The sequence below is a fragment of the Vigna radiata genome, chromosome 7 (genome assembly GCF_000741045.1).
Source record: "Vigna radiata var. radiata cultivar VC1973A chromosome 7, Vradiata_ver6, whole genome shotgun sequence".
Taxonomy (NCBI): Eukaryota; Viridiplantae; Streptophyta; class Magnoliopsida; order Fabales; family Fabaceae; genus Vigna; species Vigna radiata.
Window position 1 is genome coordinate 40,592,320 of NC_028357.1, and position 20,478 is coordinate 40,612,797.

Sequence of the window (20,478 nt, forward strand, 5' to 3'; positions counted from 1 at the left end):
ACTCGGGCACTTAACGCCATTCCCATAGTAAAATGGCTCGCCCAATGACACCATTCTGTCATTCAACGACTTGAAATTAAAATGGTCTCAGACCTGTAATAAAAAGTGGCACTCAACAATGCTCTACCACTGCTCAATGCTAGATCATTTGCAAAAATGGTCGCTCAATAATTGAAAGGGGGCTCAACAATTTGGTGCAAAATTGCTTCCAGACTTGTAGAACCAAGCTTACGCTCAATGTCTTACCAGAAAACAACTAACTTAAATATGTGATTTGGGAAATTAGGAACCTATTTAAATGATCGAATTGATATTACTGACTTAGTGCTTGGTTCAAAAACAATTTTCAATGTCAAAGTGCCTACCAACTTGCTAAAATAGTTAGATCCTTCATTTCCCTTGTCACCATAGTCCAAACCCAAACCAAACACTCAATTCAATCAACCAACCATATAATTCAATTTAGCATAAACAATAATCATACTCAACATACCACTAAAGCATCTAGCTTCCCTTACTTAACCAATAACTCAAAGGACCCTAACCAGCGAAACTCCTCCCAACTTGTAGGATGCTCTATCTACACATAGAAACATCACAAAAAGGATCATGATATATCATTATGATCACTGATCGGTAGAGACTCATATTGATGACTCAAAAGACACATGCAAGCAGAGCAAGGCTCACGTGCAACAAATAAAAGAAAAAAAAACTAAAGAAAAGAGTTGAAACTCAATTTAATCAAACAAAGAACTTAATCAATCCAAATTGAAGAACTCGTTGCATGAATCAATCCTATAATCTCGATTCTTCAATAACAAACAAAGAATGAGAACTCCTAGAGAAGTTAAAAAATTCTAAAAAAGTAATTTAAAGGAATAATGTGTTTTAAAATAATAAAACTAATTCTAGAACTATTTTTATTAAAACTATTTAATATTAAAATAGTCAAGTCTAACTATTTTTAAACCAGTATCATTTCTAAACCTAACTATAACTTCTAATACAAATTTATATAGATATTTACAATGCATACAAGATGGATAATATCCACATAATTTATTTCATTCCTTAACATCAAACTGAAATTTTATATAAAAAATAAGCAATAAAATATAATTCTTTTATTAAATAACAAGTATTTTTTTTATTTATATTAAAATTATATAAAAATATAATACTATATTAATAAATTAAATTTTATATATGTGACTATTTATTTATTTTTATATTAAAAGAATATCTTCTCAATGACGTAGATTTATATTCTTTGAGAATAATTTGTAATTTATTGATGATATAACCTTTATGCTATCTTAAATTTATAATAATCAACTTTTATTAAAAATATTTATTTTTTATAATTAAATTTTAATTTTCAAAAATTCGTTTAGATTTTTAGTCAATATGATATTCTTAAATAAAATAAAAGAAGTGAAATAATTTAATTCAAATATACGTGAATGTTTATTTAGAAATTGGAATATATATATGTCATTTTATTATTAAAGGAAGTGACTAGATGGGTATAAAGATCATTCCCAATAAAGGAACGCTAAATTTCTACTCTAAGAAATTTAAAAGTCTGAAAATAATTCAGTTATTTGGGGAGGCAACAGGAGGGGTGTCAAGGCGGATGTTTTGGCTGAAGGGATATAAAGAAAAATTAAATGTTGCTCTTTTCCTTGCATTTCCTCTTCTTCTTTGTTCTTTTACGTAAGTAAAAGGAAATCCATCAAGCAAGATAAAAAACCTTGTTCATCCCAACAACAAAGAAGAGATACGAGTTTGTTTTACAACTTTCGTAGTTCTCCAATAGGGTTCAGGCAGGGGTGTAGTGGTAATGGGTGGTTCTATTTGAATTTTTTCAATTATATTTCGGATTAAGTAATCTAATATGCATAATTGGATTGCGCAATGCAGAAATATGAAATTAAAACAATACCAGATTGGATAATTCGATATGCAATATCAGATCTGAGAGACTATTCCGGATTGGAAATATGCAGTATGTACAAAATGCCGAAGAGCTTCTCTTCTTTCCTGCTGTTTTATTGGTAAAACAATTTAAATGTTAATCATTACATCCAATGGCTACAACATATGAACCGATATCAACTACCTATATGAAGAAGAGGGGGTGGGGGGGAACTGTACATGACAGGTCACTATACACTGCAGAGATCATGCAATGGTTGTGTGCTCCAACTTATAACCAATTTTGGCTTTTCGGCTGCTTGTTTGTTCGTTTTCCCCCAATTCTATCGAGTAAACATTGAATCTTGGAGAATATATATGAAAACTCAAAATACAGGTATATAGGATTTTGACCTTCGTTGGCAAACCTAATCTATGCTTTCAAACAGCCAGTTTTTGCTAGACTCGACAATATTTTGAATAGTATACCGAGTCTATGCAGCAACAATGCTATAGTGAACTCACTGCTTGATCAATCGAAGCTCCCAATTACCTTCACCATCAATCAGCCGCAATTCCACTGAATGGAATGGTATTAAAGCAGGACGCTGAGGGCAGGAACAGAGAGAGATATTTAGTTTTCATCAGATTATTACGGTTAACATGCATGCTTTAAGTTTAAGCTAGTTAACATGGTTTATCTACAACTAAAAAATCAAATAGGTGAGCACTGGGAAGGAAATGAGGCAATTTCAGAAACACCTTAGTGAATTCTCTTAATTCGGTAAATTCCCCGACAATTTTTTTTTCCTCATACTTATAGAATCAACTTACTTGTGACGAAGTAACAACCGTGATTCCCATATCTTTCGCAAGTCCATACAGATGTTCTTCGACATCAACACTAGTTGCACTGCCAACATGATATTTTTCGGAATATTAAACAAGATCAACAACGAATAAGTAACAATTTCCCTGAAAAGGAAAGGGGCAAAGGAAAAGCATACATACTTGGTGCACTCGTCAAGGATACCAAATTTGGGCTTGTGAAAGAACAAGCGTGCCTTACAGAACAGAATGCACAACGTTAATAACTCGAAGAGAATATGGCAAATTATAAAAATGTCTTCCTTAAACGAATTTAAGTCTTAAAGGACGTCTGTGTGATACAAAAATATTTAAAACATTCTGTCTAAAATTACAAGAAAGTGGAGTTACATACCATCCCCAATCTCTGTTGTTCTCCAAGAGAAAGTGTGTCTTCCCATTTTAAAGTGGCATCCCAATTGCCTTCCTCCCTTTCTAGAAGATAATTCAATCGGACACACTCAAGGATATATTTTAACCGTGAATCTAACAAAGTTCTGGTGTCAGCATGCTTTTCATCTGAATTAGCAAAATTACAATTATCAGAGCTAAAATGAAAATGTACTCTTAAAAACAGTTGAAGAGAACAGAGAAACTGTTATTGATCTGTGAAAGGAAACAGTCCAGAGTAATTTTCCCCAAATAAAAGGTAAGCAAAAGAGAACTTTTCAACAATACAATCATTCTATTGCCCAGCCACAACCTTAGAACTTATTCTCAGCTAGTGATGATGATTTTAATGAAAAGTAACAAAGTTGCATGTTACAAACTTTGGCGAGTCAAATACTAAAAGGAGTAAGCAGTAGAGTTTAAAAACAATATCCCTATGCATAAGATAAAGCCCTGTTCCAATGCGGGGCACATTTCATTTATATGTTCACATAGTAATAGAAAGAAAGAGTACGACACACTTTAACCATTGAATAGAAAATCAAAGCGGATTTACCAACTTGCTATATAATGTATGGTCAGAAACTTCACTTTTACACATAATGGAATTTTTAAGCCCTGCCGTGTTTCTTGCACCCAAGATATTTACCTTTTCCATACATTTTCAGTGCCTTAACCTCTGCCTCCTCACGGGAAAGGGGATATATAATCTGATCCCTTAGGGTTCCCAAACATGTATATGGCCGTTGAGGAACATAAAAGATGCCACAACCGGATCCGGTCTCTTGATCCTCAACTTCGGATGGTTTAGAGAGTCTTCCACTGGCTATTGGCCAGAGTCCTCTAAGAACTCTGAAAATGGAACTTTTTCCACTTCCATTCGGACCTTTTAAAAATAAGATACTTGTAAGACTAAAATTTAAATCACATTAAAATCCCCTATTCTAAAGGGACAAAGCAAATAAAATAAAAACTATACTAACCAGTAACAAGTAGGCTTCTCCCACCCTCAATGTCGCATATTAATTCCCTAGCCAACAACTTTTGAGCAGGGGTTATGATATCAACTTTTGAGAAGGAAATGACATCAGTGGAATGAACATCCCTCACTGGAGGTATAGAACTAAGACTCGTGAAATCCTCTGTACGGTACAAGGTCATTAGCACACATTATGACTATTAAAGAGAGTTACTGCCATAGAAACACCAAGATATTGTTTGATATGATTAATTGTAAAACTTAAGGACAATTAATACCAGATTGTGCCGCATCTAGAAGTTCTTCAAGCTCAAAAATCCGGTTAATTCCACCAGAGAGCTCTACAAACTTTCTATGCAATTCAAGAATATCACCAAAAGCTAAAAAGCTTTGAGAAACTACAGAAGCCAAAAACCTCAGTGCATGTGCCAGTTCACCTATTTGTATAGTATCGTCTGTGAGATGGGAGACCAAGAACTATATAAAGAGAGTAGATGACTCAATGCAAACATCTTACCCTGGGTGGTTATTGAAGCACGGTCTCCCTTGTGTTCCATGGCATATAACAAACTTAAGCCCCAAGTCACGTTATGTGGAAGTTGCTTAGTGATAAAATCATCGAGGATACCAAACAGCCACTTCCTTTTCAAAAGTAACTTGGAGTGAGTGAGAAGCTCCCTGAATCTAGACTCGACCATCTGCTCAAACATTAAGAGTATAATTTACAAATTGGCAATAACCAATGTTTTAATCCTGTTACTGAAACTAAAGTCATCCAGACATTATCATAACATCAAAAGGAGCTAACAGAATAAATTTGATCTCTTCCTGTCAAACTGAACCCAATTCACACTTTCTTGTATTAGAGCCTAGCCTCATGTAAAATTTGATCAAACACATAATCAAGTGTATGATTTAGGGTATGCTTAATCAAGAGGTGGATGATGAGCAAACCGGAAAGTTGAGAGGACTGAACATGGTGGGATGGAGGCTTTGATTTTTACTCTTTAAGGCTTGGTAAATGGTCATGGTGATCCCCGTCATAATGGTATGGTTGCTGCTTCATGACCAGGTAGTCAAGGTGCTACTCAGAGTGATAACTCAACTGCCTTTTATTGCTTCCGATAGGGTAAAAATACTTTCAAACAAAGTGCCTAAATTTTGGATGGTGGATTGACGCCCTAGTTTCCTCCCACATTGTTATTGTGAAAAACATTATGGTGAAAAACATTTATTTTCATTGCAACCTTTGCAGGTCCTCAAACATGCACACACTTTAAGAAAATAAATTCAATATTTGCTTGAGTTAGGATGCTCACAGCTTTTTCTCGAGAACCGCCTCCAAAGAAAGCAACAGATTCAGCATGAGTACAAAGTCTTTCATGCATGAACCTAGAAAAGAATAAAGAGATACAGATCAGAATAACTGCACAGCACTAGTTCACCAGTACCTGGAATGTTAGCAGACAGTAGGATAAGTTTACCTAAATGTTCCTTCAAGTTGTTGTTCTTGACTTATCAAATCGCCAAATTCTGGAGTAACAGTTCTTAGAAATCCCAGACCAAGTAACATGTAAGCATAGAGTATGGCAACTCCCCTCCGACCTGTTAACAGCTTCATTCTCCAAGTGAACCTTTACAATAACAAAAGTACTTAGTAATTAAATAAAAACAAGGAGAACGCATAAAATATGTTAATTCATCATGTACTAGTAAAATACACTGTAGCAATATAGTGATTACTTTGCAAATGAAGGTACTCACCATAAAATATCCACAGATGGCTTTACCATTCCAGTGACCAGTCCTGACAAGTCTGTTGTTAACTTCTCCAAGTCATGAGTTATCCTTTGATCCGCATCAATATTTTTGCTTGCCATGTGGAAGACCTACGAAGATATGCCAAGTAATGTGAATTTGGAACCAAGCCCGTCAATTCCTGTGCTAATTACTTTTTGTTAGGGTAAATTAAGCTTTCAGTCTGTAAAAATAGGAAAACTAACAAAAACATCCCCGAAAAAATTTCGTACTAGTTTGTCCTCATAAAACTTAAACATATTTTTGTCGTCCTCGTTGTTAACAGCACTGCACAAAAACATATCCTGGCTAACAGACGCTGCATCAACCACAAGTCCTTCACCGTTCTGTGTGCCAAAATCATTCTTACATTGCCGACTTTCTTCACCACCAACTGTTTTGCAATCATCGGGTTGCTTCCTCTTTCAACTGCCATGGGAGGTCACATCAAAGGTCCTAATTCCCATTATTGTTAACCCCTGAGCGAGATTGTTCACCAACATTGTCGTTGTTACAAGCAGAAGAAGACACTTACAATTAACTGGAAACCATTTCATAGGATCCATTTATGATTTTATTAAAGTAGTACTGGGAGGAGAGCCATGTCCTTCACGTTTCTCGAAGTGCATCCCAAATGTTAGCTTGGAAGGCATAACAGCCTCCGGCAATTTTCACAATCCTAGGGCTGCTTCCTCTTTCACCTATGCCGGGAAGTCAAAATGCTATTATTGTTAACCACGATGCGAGGTTGGTCACCAATATTCCACTTGGTTCGCTGTTGCAGGCACATGAAGAAACACACTCCTTACCAAGGATCCGAAATGGGTTGAGGTAATACGGCAAGAAGAACCATACCCTTTACAATTCCCAAAGCATACCATACATGTTGCCTTCGAAGGCATAACAGCATGCGGTTTTGATGCAACTGGCTTTGTGATCCTTGGAGAAGAATCTTGCACCAACGTGCTTGCAGTTGCAATTTTTGGGAGAGAATAAACATGACTTTCCAGCAGAAGGGAATGGGGCCAAAGTTTAAAGCAGAGAAGTAACAGTGCTCTAGCCAGATGCTGGTGTCAAAGACTGTGGCGATGACAGACAGACTCAAATTAAAGGCCTTGCTAGTTGCATTGACCGAGGAATTACACATGCAAGTGAAAGTTCCGAAGGATAGTGGTGGCAATGGCGAGAGTCCGTTTTTCAGTCAACCATCATAAACAATGAAGACCACAAAAATTATATTTATATGCCATTGGGACTAATACAAATTTAATTTATGTTTTCTATTAAATTCCCTTTTTTACCCTTTTATTATCCCTCATTCCATGAGAATGAGATTTGTGGTTAAATCTAGTTACCCACCCCATCCAGTCACTAATACTCGTCCTATAAGTCTTTTCACCCTAGAAAGTTGCCAACTTTCCATGTTTGTATGAGAAGGGTAAATGTTGCTATTAACTCAATTGTTAAAGACAAAGTGGAACTGTGAAGAGGTCAAGGAACAAAATGGAAAATTATGTTAAATTTGAAGAGGAAATAGTAGAATGTAATATACCCATGAGATTTGAGACACGAAATTATTTCAATAAAAGGTTCCAGATATAACAATAAAACAATTTGTTTCATTGGTTTATCGGAAATTACTATTTATTCATACAGATATAGACACAAACAATCTTACACTCTTCAAAAAGTTAAATTAATGAAGCTGAAAAATGAATGAATTTACCTTGTAAAATCCATTGTTTCTTAAGTAGTTCTGGAGTAGATGTTGTGTCAAACGAATCCGCCCACCAAGAGCAAGCCTCGCAGTCAAGTGTCTGTAGACAGACATACTAAATTTACTTTCTGAAAGACTCGTTTTAGGTCAACCTAAACAACCTTTTCCCCATTCCAATGCCTTGAACTATCTAGGCAACTATATAATATTTTTCATATTTTAAGTGCTATCGATAACATACAAATAATAGAATATAGAAATCAATGGTAAATGGTAATACGTCAACAATTATTGAGATATCCATTCCAGTAATTCGTGGTACGAACAATTTAAACAGAAGTTATACGATGGACTTTAGCAAAGTTGTTTCTTGTAATGTGAATGTTAAATACCTTATAGAAGGCGCAATGAAAGAAGATGCAGCACTTTGGAGAACACTTGTACCAATTAATCGAATAAAGGAAACTTTATCCTGCTCCAAAACAAGCTTCACAGTAGTACCTGAGAACACAAATACCCAGGGCCATTATAAATATAATCTCGTAACAACGAAAAGTCAGAGATAGCAAAATACCATTCAGTGATGCAATACGATCTGACACCCAGGTCCTTGAAACAACAAGAAAAACAACAGCAAGTAGGCGTGCTCCTTGTTTATCAAATATGGTGGGCACCTGAAAGCATGCAATAAACATGAGAAAAATGCACTGATGATTAACCAATGTGCAAAACACATCCTTTCGAATATTAGTTTCTAGTTTCCAATCAACAATAATTGATCTACAGGACATACACCAACACATATTTCACAGTGCCATTCAACTACTTCAGGGTTTCGGACAGGGAAAAATGAAAAGAGAACCAAAGCTAAGATGTATTACTAGATTGAGAAAAACAATGCAATGCCCAAACCTTATACTTTCATTTATACTTATAATTAGGTTAATACCAGTGTTATAAAAACAAGGCCGAGTAGGAATGATAATGGGATGGGGAGGATGCCAATTTTCTTGAGAAAATCTCTCTATACACACTCATAACGTGACCCACATAAATAATTTTATTCTTCAATCCATTGTGGGTTTGATCCACAAATTTAACTATCTCTATCCCCATCCACAAAGTAAAATCATACCTATCCCTAATCCCGATGCCTAACGAGAATGAAATTTGTACCTTGTCTTATCCCGTAAGGTAATGGGTATACCTCTATGCAATTAATAGAATAAAGTTGCTATCTGTGAATTAGAAGCTAACCATTCCCCCTTTTCGGTACTGAAGCTACTTGTTAACAAAAATTATGTATTCATTTATCCAGATATTTAAACAGTTTTATTACTTTGTATCAAAGCATATTAAATCTTGCAAGCCTGCAGGCCCCACAATCATTGTCCTGAACCTTAAAGGTCATTCAATTTTAGCAAGTCAGCCTGATCTTAAGATAATTTAGATTCATTCGATCTTATTACCATTGTTAGCCAAACGTAAGACTTGCCTAAAACTAAATTGATTGATTAGACATCCTGATTTTTCATAACTTCACTAACCAAGTTATATAATCGAAAGAATTGTAATTGCATCCATTTTACAACTAATAAAAGTCTAAAAATAAACTGCCAGTAAGCCAACCTACGTAACAATGTCACTATCAATCCGCAACACACTAGAAATGCAGGTTGCAGAGATTTGGAACATTAAATTGACTGAAAAGACACAGGAATGGATATTCAGACTAATAAATTTATCATTAACAGAGTAATATCAACACTAAAGATTTCATAAATGACAAATCCAAAAGCGTATACAATTAACCAATTATTCAATATGATAGTAAAAGTGTTCACTTACAAAAGAAATATATAAAGTCAAAATCGTACATTGTATATCTACTCAAGATCCTTACCAATACTTTGCACATGGCAGCTACTCTCATTGGCAGTGCCCTTGAATTACCACAAAGTTGGGGAACAGCAGATGGAGCAGTATGTTTCGTAGATGGAGATGACGCTATCACTTCTGTAATATATGATTGTGCCTTTGAATTCGAGAATGCAGAATCCTAGGCATAGGAAAAAAAACAAAAAAAAAAAATTCATTATTAATTTAAGATAATGAACTGTCAAGATACCAAAAAACAAGAATCATAAAAATCTAAACCTTTTTATGCATGGCAAATGCTCTTTGAACTGCCTTGGCATCATTCTGTCTTTTTGTCTCCAATGCCTTCATTGTATTATTTTGTAATGCGGTAGAAGAGTCCTCACTGCAGTTAAATTTGAATCTTCTAATTAATAAGAGTGTCAAAGGAAAACCATAATCAGCGCACAGTCAATTTCCAACCTTCTATGATGAACACTCCAGCCTCCCTCACCATCTAAGGACAAAACCACATCATGGAACGCAACTAACGCTGGACGATGTGATATGGTAATACATGATGTACCCATAGCCAGAACTTTAGCACAAAATCGTTCTTCCATATCAGTTGTGACAGCACTTGTGCACTCATCAAGAATGGCAAACTTAGGCTTATGGTAAAAAAGTCTAGCCATGCCTAACCTTTGTTGCTCACCCAATGAAAGTTCATCACCCCAGTTTACCTCTTTTTCAGGTGGATATCGATCCAATAGATACTCAAGATCAACCTTGAATACATGTAAAAGCAATTCAAATGAATAATAATTATTAAAATGATATAAATATCATTAATGTGGCATTGCGAAAAAGTAGGAGTATATGAATTTCACATTTTTCAATAGCTCCACCATCCCACCATTTGTAAGTGGTTCATCCTCTTGATCGGCAGTAAGAGGATAAATTAACTGATCACGTAGTGTTCCTACAGCAGTATATGGTCTTTGTGGCACATAAAAGATTTCTTTATTAAGATCAGATCCTACTCCTGGTTTCACAATATGTCCAGATACCAAGGGCCAAAGACCTCCTAAAACCCGGAATAATGAGCTCTTTCCACTTCCATTTGGACCTTCAGCAAAATAATTATAAATACGTGTCAAAAACAATTAACCATTTGAAATCTTATTTTAAAATCCAACGATACATGTAAAACATGATAATTTCAGATTGTCAAAAGCCAAGCCAAACAGACAAGCATCATATCAATTTTGGTTTTACTTGACTCCATAATATATAATTTTCCATCCCCCTCAAATCTACATACTCACCAGAGTATAATGACCATCCAGGACCGAACAGTTAAACTATTTACTATCTTTGTGTTAGTTTATATTTTTTTTCTTTAACAGATACACTGAGCTAGTTCACGCATTAGAAGTGGTAATTTGAGCAAACTGTGTGAAACAAAATATTGTTAGAGAGGCATAACTGGTTCAACAATATTGCCACAAGATGCATTAAGGGAATTGAGATTTGAAAACGGGTGCATATTATCAGCGGGCAGAGGCTACAAATGCACTATCAATTACATTACAATTAATATTATTAACTTTTATTTGACTGATACGTATAAAATCAATTATCAATGCAAACCTTTTACTAAAAACTAAAACTAAGCAACATTTATGAAATCAGTGACCTTAACTAAATCAGTTGATAATCAAAGTGGTAAATAATATTTCTGCAAGTTTACAATTAATTTTAGCTTCAAATCTGTCAGTTGTATGGCCTTGTTTGATTTTTAAATTCAAAATTAACACGTTCCTAAAATAACAAAAATAACCTAGAAGACTACAGTTAGAAAATATAGCAATCTAGTAATGATCAACAGCGGTAACCTCTATGAAGCTGCTAAATAAAAGTCACAAGTACCACAAGGCAGTGGCCGAAGTGAATTTCTAGGAGAATGCACAAGGTAAAAGTCGGTAATAGATGATAACAGGTAAAAATAATGTTCGTGGGTTATACTCTCAGAACAACTTTCCAACCAGCAACTACCAAGCCTTACCCCAATAAAAGGGAATACTAAGTTTTTGTTTCCAACTATTATACATTTAACAAGATTTTACAATGCCACCCACATAAATTGCATGAAACACTGTTGAGAAAAAATATAGATTGAATATAATGTATCTCTGATGCAGAACCTGGATGGATGCATTAATCTAGGCGCTTGCCAAAAAATTGAAAGGAAACAAGCCAAAAGTTTCGTCTACATTAAATCCGGTGCCAACAGTGCACAACCCTTGCCATATTTCCCATCATGTGGATACTATAAATGCATGTAAAAAAAAAAAAAAAAATAGGCCCCAGAAATGAATGAATAATTAACCCTGGGCCCCCAAATAAGATATGTAAGAGAATGATTATTGCAACAAAAGAAAAGAAGGGATAATGAATTAACATCAATTGACAAAGTTGATTCAACCACCCAAAAATCACAAAATCAGAAACACCAACCAGGCAGAGAGTTCATACCTGTAATCAAAAGATTTGATCCTGGCTCAACCTTAAGAGTTAGATCATCCACTAATACATTACCACTAGGGGTCACAACCTGAAGTTTGGGAGCATCATCACGATCACGACATAAAAAACATAAAGAGAAGTAAAAGTTTATAAATAGTTCGGCAGAGGTCACTAGCCTTGACACCATAAAATCCAACGTAGTTAGCTTCACTTATGCAATTTCTACTTCCTTGTCTTTGCAGTGAAAATTTCTCATTCTCCAAGCTTAACTCTCTTGATATGGCCATTAACTCATGAATACGATCAGCATAACCACTGTAAAACATACAAATAACTAGAGTATATATACAAACAAAATGAACCCTAGAAAGGCGTGTCCTCCTCTAATATCAACTTCTAAGGGACATATGACCAATCAAATATACCTGAGTCGGTTCAGCCGTCTTGCACTAATGGAAAGAGTTCCTAGAGATTGAAAAAGGGAAATAATGACACTAGTATGATATCTTAGATTGCTTAGCATCTCTGCACGCCCTAATGTTGAACTGTCAGGCCTTAGATGGCCAGAAAAGAAAGGTTCAATAATCAAAATAACAGCAACAGTAGCACCAAGGTACTTCAATAAAAAATCCTGAATCATGCCAAACCACCAATGGTCATGTAGCACTCTCTTAATGTGTCTAAATAAGGTCCTAAACTTCTGTTGAATATGAGCTTCTTCTCTCCTCTCTCCACCATAAAATGCTATACTTTCTGAGTGAGTCCTTAACCGTGAGTGAAGCTGCCGATACTCTCCTTCCAATTCCTGCTCTCTGGACATAAGTTTACCAAAAGCAGGAGAAAAGTTTCTGATTGCAGCCCCAGCTCCGAGTACATAGGCCTGCACAGGAAACAAAATTTATTGAAACACATCAAATAGGTTCCAGCCATCAGAAACTCAACAAAAAATTAAGAACCATAGCAGCAAGTGAGAAATATGTGAAACAGCACACTTTAACTAGATTTACCAATATCCAGAAGATATATTTAGGGCTTGCATATGAACAAAGCCGCCAAGAGTATAGCAGGCCATCAGTCACCGCAGTTAGGTCATCCTGTATAATCTCACTTAACTCTGAACAGAACCTTGGAACATCACTGGCAATTCTTTGCTCTGGATTAGTTATCCGACCATCAACATGTGACATTTTGTAATACACCATGTTCTGAAATAAAAGTAAATTTAAACAGAACGTTCACATAAAAACTAAGTAGAACACTATAACAGTGCCATTAAGGAGGCATGGCAATTACCAAAAATATATTGAATTGTGCATGGGGTGGTGATTGACATACTTGCAATTAAAAAAGGAAACAAAGTACTTGATTCTGGATAGATCAAACAATTGTTCAAAGCAACAAGGGGGTTAGCTTAATACTTTTTCTTTCACAACTTCGGAATTAACTTGCACATAAAACAAGATGTGGAAAACAATCTAAATGCTATAGTCAGGACATGTCTGAGATCCAAAAGCAGTGCCCAAACCAAGAACAACAGAACCAGAAGACCCCTTTCCCTGTTTCTTAATTAAATTTCCAAAGCCTTGTACCCAGCAGGTTAAGAGTTTGTAAAATTTATTGTCCTTTTTAAGCAGTATATGGAATTAAGGACACAGCAGAACTTAAGGCTAACAGGAAAATTCTGGAAGCATTACATATTCAACTTCCATACATTTAGAATAAAGAAGAAAAAGGGAACTGGAGTTACAAACAGGTTAAAACTACTAACAAACATGGTAGCAAGGCAGGAGGAATGCACAAATAGATTACAAGCTCAAAACAGACAATCAAATATAGATAGTTTCTACATACAATTCAACATCTACCTTAAAGTAGTGAGAATGGATAAGTGTAGTCAATATTTTCCTGAAGTGCAGACTCAAAGTCCCAGTAATGTACTTTGATGTAGACTGCATAGTTGATGAGAGGAAACACAAAACAATATTCTCTGTAATTAGTCGCAAAAACATTGGCACACGTCGAAGAAAGGCAGCTCGAAATAGGAAGCCTTGTACTTTTGCTAGCCTGTTGCTTAAAGTGGTTCGCAGCACCTGCAAATAAAATTCAAATGTTATCAGCTGAGAGTTGTTATTATTTATTTCTGGTGACTCAACCAACACATTTGCTAATCTGACATTCAATGGTTTGTTTTCATACAAACTTGAACAGTATATTGTAGATTTCATATTCAAATAAAAGATTCCATCTCTTTTTGCTGAAGTTAATGTCACAGTCTACTGTGTTCACAAGCTGACACTCCTTCAGGCATGCAAGCACAAGTTACATTCTAATGTAATTCTGTTAGCAGACTTGAATAAGCATGAGAAATAAAAAAAGTCAAATTGTATTTAAGAACAGAACTAATACCACAACTATAGTTATAGTCATTTGATTGATAATGACCATATTTTGTAAAGAAAAATTAATTATTTCACATTAATGCATAACAAAATGAGTAGATGATTACCACAGTCTGCTAAAAGATACTTGTGGTCTTAGCTAAAAAAAATTCCATACCTTTCCCTCCCCCATACTAAAACATACTCTTTCCCATATAAATATCTCAAAATGACATCCTAGCCTATGTTATAATTTATATTGAAACGGTTATTCTAATTTTTTGTGAAAAAATAAAGAACCATATTTTGTATGGTTGTCATATCTCAGGTAAGTTGTATTTCAACATATCAGCCGGTAAAACTTTAAGAAAAAAAAAAAAAAAAACAGAGGATACTCAATGGATATGTACTGCACGCTGAACATATACCAGATATGCATACAACACTAGTACTTCAATTCTGGAGTATTTGAGCTTCACATTTTGATTATTGTTTGTAGCATTCTTTATATACCTTCTCTGGATAAAGCCTATTTAGATATTTCAAAAAAATGTAACCCTCAGCATTCCAATTAATTATTTTCCAATATTGAAATATAGAGAGCACTTTCTTGTACCGTTTTATTGATTACATCTTCAGTAATTTCTATGAACCAACAAGCTCCCCCATTCCCTCCAAAGTGGAGAAGTAAAACCTAAATAAATTTGTAATTGTCCTTGTCAATTCATAAGCATAGTGTCTGTTATCTTGTCTTTGTTGTAAATAAGTGATTATTAGGATTAAAATATCTCTAGAATCTACGTGTTCATTTGAGCAGATGTTATTTCCTTTTTGAAGAGAATGTGATTGTCACAAATAGTGGAGTTGACAATGTATTATCATGATTGTAATTAATAAAATATTTATTTTCTCCCTCTTATTATTCAAGTGTCTTCATAAGATTTCAAAGCAATGTCTTTATGCCAGTGTACGTTAGAATAAGTTTCTTATTTTTATTTTTAGTTTTAAAATAACAATTTAAATAAGAAAATCATCACATCCAATCATATAATGAAACAAAAAAATAAACAACATTTTCAACTGCAGTCATAATTCCATTATATACAGAGCACACAAAAGTTCAATCCCTCCTGATGATGAATTCCAGCAGAAGAACCATATCTTCCGATTAAAGGTATGCACCTCATGAAACTTCATATTAGTCCAAAAAATGAATGATAGCTCGAACTAGAAAGTATTTTGATTAATATGTTTCCTCTACATAGTGAGTGTACATGAGACGTTCACAATGATGTCTCCCAAAGTCAGGCATTTAATATCAAAGATAAGTTGACAGAACAAAATATCACAACAAATACATAAAAACATCATGCCATTTTACACAGAAATCTTAAAGATAATCACAAAGCATAATTGCCCATAACAAAATAGACTTACCACTATACAAACTAAAGCTAAAAGGTTCTTTGCACCTAATTGGCCCATCTCAGATAGAAGAATCGCAGCAAGCACTTGAAGTGACTTCAACCCTCCTTTTTTCTGTTTACCTTTCGGTGCAGAAGTTCTTTTCATAACCTCCTCCTCTGGGAGTTCTCTATCATTATTGTGCTCATCAGAATCGCCTAATAAATCATGTCTATTAACTCTGATCCTTGATTGCACATATGCCGCAGTTCCACCAGCAACTAATATACCAGTTGCAAGTAGCAGAGTTTTTCTGTTGTAATGCACAAGGAAAACGAATCAACTAGATAATAAGTTACATGCAAAACTAGTTCAACATTGTAATGATTTTATTAATACCACTCAACAAACAAAATAGTATATAAATGCTACTACTAATATGAAAATGCAAGGCTATGATTGAGGAGTTAAAATACTTATCTATCAGATAAGTGTATTACAGCAATGTTAGCCACAAGAAGCAGAAACCTTAGAGAAATAAATTTTAAATGATAAGATCAATAAAGAAAGAAGAAATTTTTGACCAATTATTCTATCAAGATAAGTTTTGTTCTTTTCCTGGTCCCTGTTAATTCTAATGATATGTCTTTAAGCATATGTTTCACGTGGAAAATAATACCCAAAGAATGCAAGTCTCAGGGTCAACCATTTTACTTACAATGAAATTCTTGGTAATTACCAATTTATACTTAATAGTACATGTTTCTAAGGATTTAAACCCGTGTAGAATTAGAAGTCTTGAGATTCAACCATAGGGACTTTTTTATGTAGCACAATTATAGTTTTTGGCATTGTTCCAAAGATTTTTAATTACTGTCGCAATTAGCCAATTACAATTTCGGAAAAACCTTTATATTTCAGAAATTTGTAGATAAATTCAGGCAATGTAAAAGCAACTAGGATCACAATGCGTTTAGAAAAAAAAACATAAACTTTGACGTTACAGTTTCAGACCTGACTGTAAAACCTCAGCAATTACTTAATGGGTCAAAATTCTGAACTTTGAGTGTTATGTGCTCTATTTCTGATAATGAGAATGTGATCGAATACTCTCATTGAGCATAAAACAAAGTTTATTTTTTGATAGAGTAAATAAGAATAGCTTAGAAAAGGATAAACTTGATGCAGACTCGATGGGCAAACAAATTAAGCTGCTAGTCAACGTCAACGCAGATTGAACTTACTCATCACCAAAAACATTAAAAGAAAATGGTAATATACCTCCTCGAAGCCAGAAAACCCTGGCCATGCCGGGTTAGTTGGAAGAGTTGAAGGGAAGACATGGCCAAAAGATTAACCTCTCTTTTACCAACAAATAAACTCGTCACAATGGCTCCTCGAACCTTGGGGAGCAACAAAATCTAGCCAAAATTAAAATTCACAGAGAAAAAAAAAAAGACAGATCAGTAGCCAGAACTGTGGAAAATTTCAATCTCAACGCATATTGGCATGCTTTAGATGCACCATACTCAGTGAGCAAGGTGCTTCAGTTCAAGATACCAAATAATGACTTCATCACATCAAGAGCATGACTAAATAACAACAACCATACCAAATTTCTTTTATTTAAATCGGATATCTCTCATTATTAAGTGTAATTAAGCTAAACAAAATACACGCCAACAAGTTTTCTTGCAGTCAAAATATCTCGTACATTTTTTTTATCATAAAAGATAAAACACTCCATTTGTCCGCAGTAGTAGATCCCAAAAATGTAAAATCCCTAACAGAAGCTAACCTCCAAGGTCGTAAACGCTAACCATGTTCCTCCTATCCAACGCGCCTAAAGCTTCGAAATAGAAGATATTCGCTGCAAAAACAGAACATTACAGTTCAACAACAGCAAGCATATTCGATTGTTTGCGAAAGTGCTTTCTCTGCGGCAATCAGAATAACGTATCCGATTCTGAAGTAACATGAATAAAGACCGCAAAAGCTAATCCGAAGTCTTACTGAATAGAGAAATCGTTTTTCACAGAAATGAAATACAAACGAAACAAACCTAATATACACATGATTGGAAATCAATCCTCATTCGGTGGCTGAAGGTGGGAACGAACGCAGAGGTATTGAATAGAGAAGAAGGTTTTAAGAAGCAGGCGTTGGATTGTGCCAATTTCATATATTAGATATCTGCCTAACCGGAGAGAAGAAGACAAGACAAGGAGTTGATGAGATATGTGAGATAGTTTGAGGGCTTATAGTGTGAAACACAGCACACGAACGTGTTCCACACGGGTAGTCTTCTTCTCTACCATGGCCTCTCACAAATCGGGTCGGGTTTGATTTCACCTTTGGCTACTAAGCTCGTACTTCCTCTGAATTTAATTAAGAAATTATACAGACACACTCGCGCGTGTGTTTTCACTGTAATCAATTTAATGAAATCTGGTTGAGAGTCCAGGGATATTTTTCTTCATATATGATTTAAAGGAAGAAAAAAAAACTATAAATTTAAAATACATATTAGAAAATCGAGTAAACTTTTAGAATTTATTTTATGCCTAAATTAATATTAATTTACAAAAAACAATCATTTGTTAATTTTAGAGATATTTATTATAAATGTTAAATTAATCAATGTAAATTGTTTTAAAATAATATGCTCAACAACTTTTGCAGTATGATGACACGTAAGGGTATTTATTAAGTTTTTTATCTTGGTTTTTAAGTGATATATAATTATTGGATATACTGACGATATAATAACATAATCTGTAATAACATCGTTAACGTTAATTATATGGTTTTTTTAGAATGTGAAATTCTATCGTAATGTTATACTTATAAAGTAATTCAGAAAGTTGAAAAAAAAAATATTTAATTTTTTTTTAAATGGCGTTGTATTATTGAATGTACTATAACACTTTTCAATTTAAATCTACTTATTATTTTAATCAAATTAATTATTTTCGTTATACTAATCGTATTTTAACACTTTTGTTTAGATTATATATTTTGACTTTCGTAAGCTTTTAAGTTAACTAAGTTCGTCTATTTTGAAATTAAGAGATTTTAGTCCTTTTTATCCAAATGTATATTGTATATTTTGATAGGTTTAATTAAATAATATTAAATTTACAAATTATAATTTAGTGGTATTTTTATTAAAAAAGACGGAAGGATTTTGTAGATGTGAATTTAGGGGGTTACATTTTTAGAAGGCGAAATTAAGGTTTATAATCAAAAGCTTTGATATTTTCACATTTAAGGTAACCATTAATCTTTTGGTAGTTGATTTGAAGCTAATTAATGCTTATAATAATATAATTAATTCATTTTGTAATTATTCTAGGTAGAAAGTGGGAATTTGGAAGTTATAAAAATAAAGAAAAAAAATTAAAAGTGACATTTTTTTCTTTATATCAAAATAAAAAAAATAACTAAAAAACTCAAAAATACTATAAATATAGAATATCTTAATTAAAATAAGAAACACAATTTGAAAGTTGGACTATTTATTCTACCAGAACACCTTTCAATTCAAACTTATTGTTTATTTACCATTATATGATCAAATTAATTATTTTCGTCATATTAATCGTATTTTAACACTTTAGTTTAGATTATATATTTTGAGTCTCGTTGGCTTTTTAGTTAACTAATTTCATTGATTTTAAAATTAAAAGATTCTAGTCCTTTTTATCCAAATGTATATTATATATTTTGATAGGTTTAATTAAATAATTTAAAAGTTTACAAGTTATAATTTAGTGGTATTTTATTCTAAAAAAAACGGAAGGATTTTGTAGATGTGAATTTAGGGGGTTACGTTTTTAGAAGGCGATATTAAGGTATAAAATCAAAAGCTTTTATATTTTCATTTGAGGTACCCATTAATCTTTTGGTAGTTGATTTAAAGTGAATGAATGCTTAGAATAATATAATTAATTCATCTTGTAGTTATTTTAGGTAGAAGTGAGAATTTGGAAGTTATAAAAAATGGAAAAAAAACGAAAAGGGAAATGTTTTCTTTATATAATAATAAAAAAATTAGCTAAAAATCTCAAAAATACTATAAATATACAATATCTTAATTAAAATAAGAAACACAATTATACCATTCCAACTTTTTTTCATATTATTACTTATATTTATAACTATTTAAATCGGTGTAATTATACATATCGTTTTGAATATGTAATTACAGATCTTTGTTTTAAAATAATAAGAGTTGTAATTTTTTGAAAAGTTAAAAATTTAAATTTAAATTTAAATCATGTAGCTATTCATTTTTAAATTTCATTCATAATGTATATTTTTAATATCTTTTTAATTTCTTTCCAATTTTTTTTAGTTATTCTTATATTTATCAGTGAGAGGTAGACAGGGTGAAGATCAATTTTGATCAATAAAAATTTAAATCAAAGTAATTTTCTTTTCTAAATTTCAATTTCTTTTTTTTCCTAATATAATTTATGTAAAGATTTAAAAAATAAGATTTTAGAAGTAATAGTGATTTTTCAATTGGACTGATCAATTTTTTCGTTGTATAAGTTTCAGACATTTTTTTTTGGTCTTTTTTCTATTATCTATTGTATGTGAATCTTTCTCCACTTGCATGCGTCTTTTTAGTTATT

The 20,478-nt window shown here is 33.3% G+C and overlaps 1 protein-coding gene across 1 annotated transcript; it reads right to left on the reverse strand.

The window, feature by feature from the left end:
• Positions 1–2,014: 2,014 nt before the first annotated feature.
• LOC106768245 (ABC transporter D family member 1) lies at positions 2,015–18,266 on the reverse strand. The gene is made up of 27 exons (XM_014653270.2): positions 17,901–18,266; positions 17,637–17,708; positions 17,120–17,259; positions 15,872–16,151; positions 13,922–14,146; positions 13,064–13,261; positions 12,482–12,936; positions 12,233–12,371; positions 12,066–12,144; positions 10,418–10,656; positions 10,011–10,315; positions 9,828–9,933; positions 9,574–9,729; positions 8,245–8,344; positions 8,063–8,171; positions 7,680–7,770; positions 5,921–6,045; positions 5,641–5,790; positions 5,476–5,548; positions 4,674–4,854; positions 4,435–4,593; positions 4,161–4,319; positions 3,827–4,063; positions 3,143–3,306; positions 2,932–2,984; positions 2,755–2,833; positions 2,015–2,528 (listed from the first exon to the last, which is right to left on the reverse strand). The coding sequence occupies exons 3-27, from the start codon at positions 17,179–17,181 to the stop codon at positions 2,442–2,444; spliced, it is 4,011 nt and encodes a 1,336-aa protein (XP_014508756.1). The 5' UTR covers positions 17,182–17,259; positions 17,637–17,708; positions 17,901–18,266; the 3' UTR covers positions 2,015–2,441.
• Between the last annotated feature and the right edge of the window lie 2,212 nt (positions 18,267–20,478).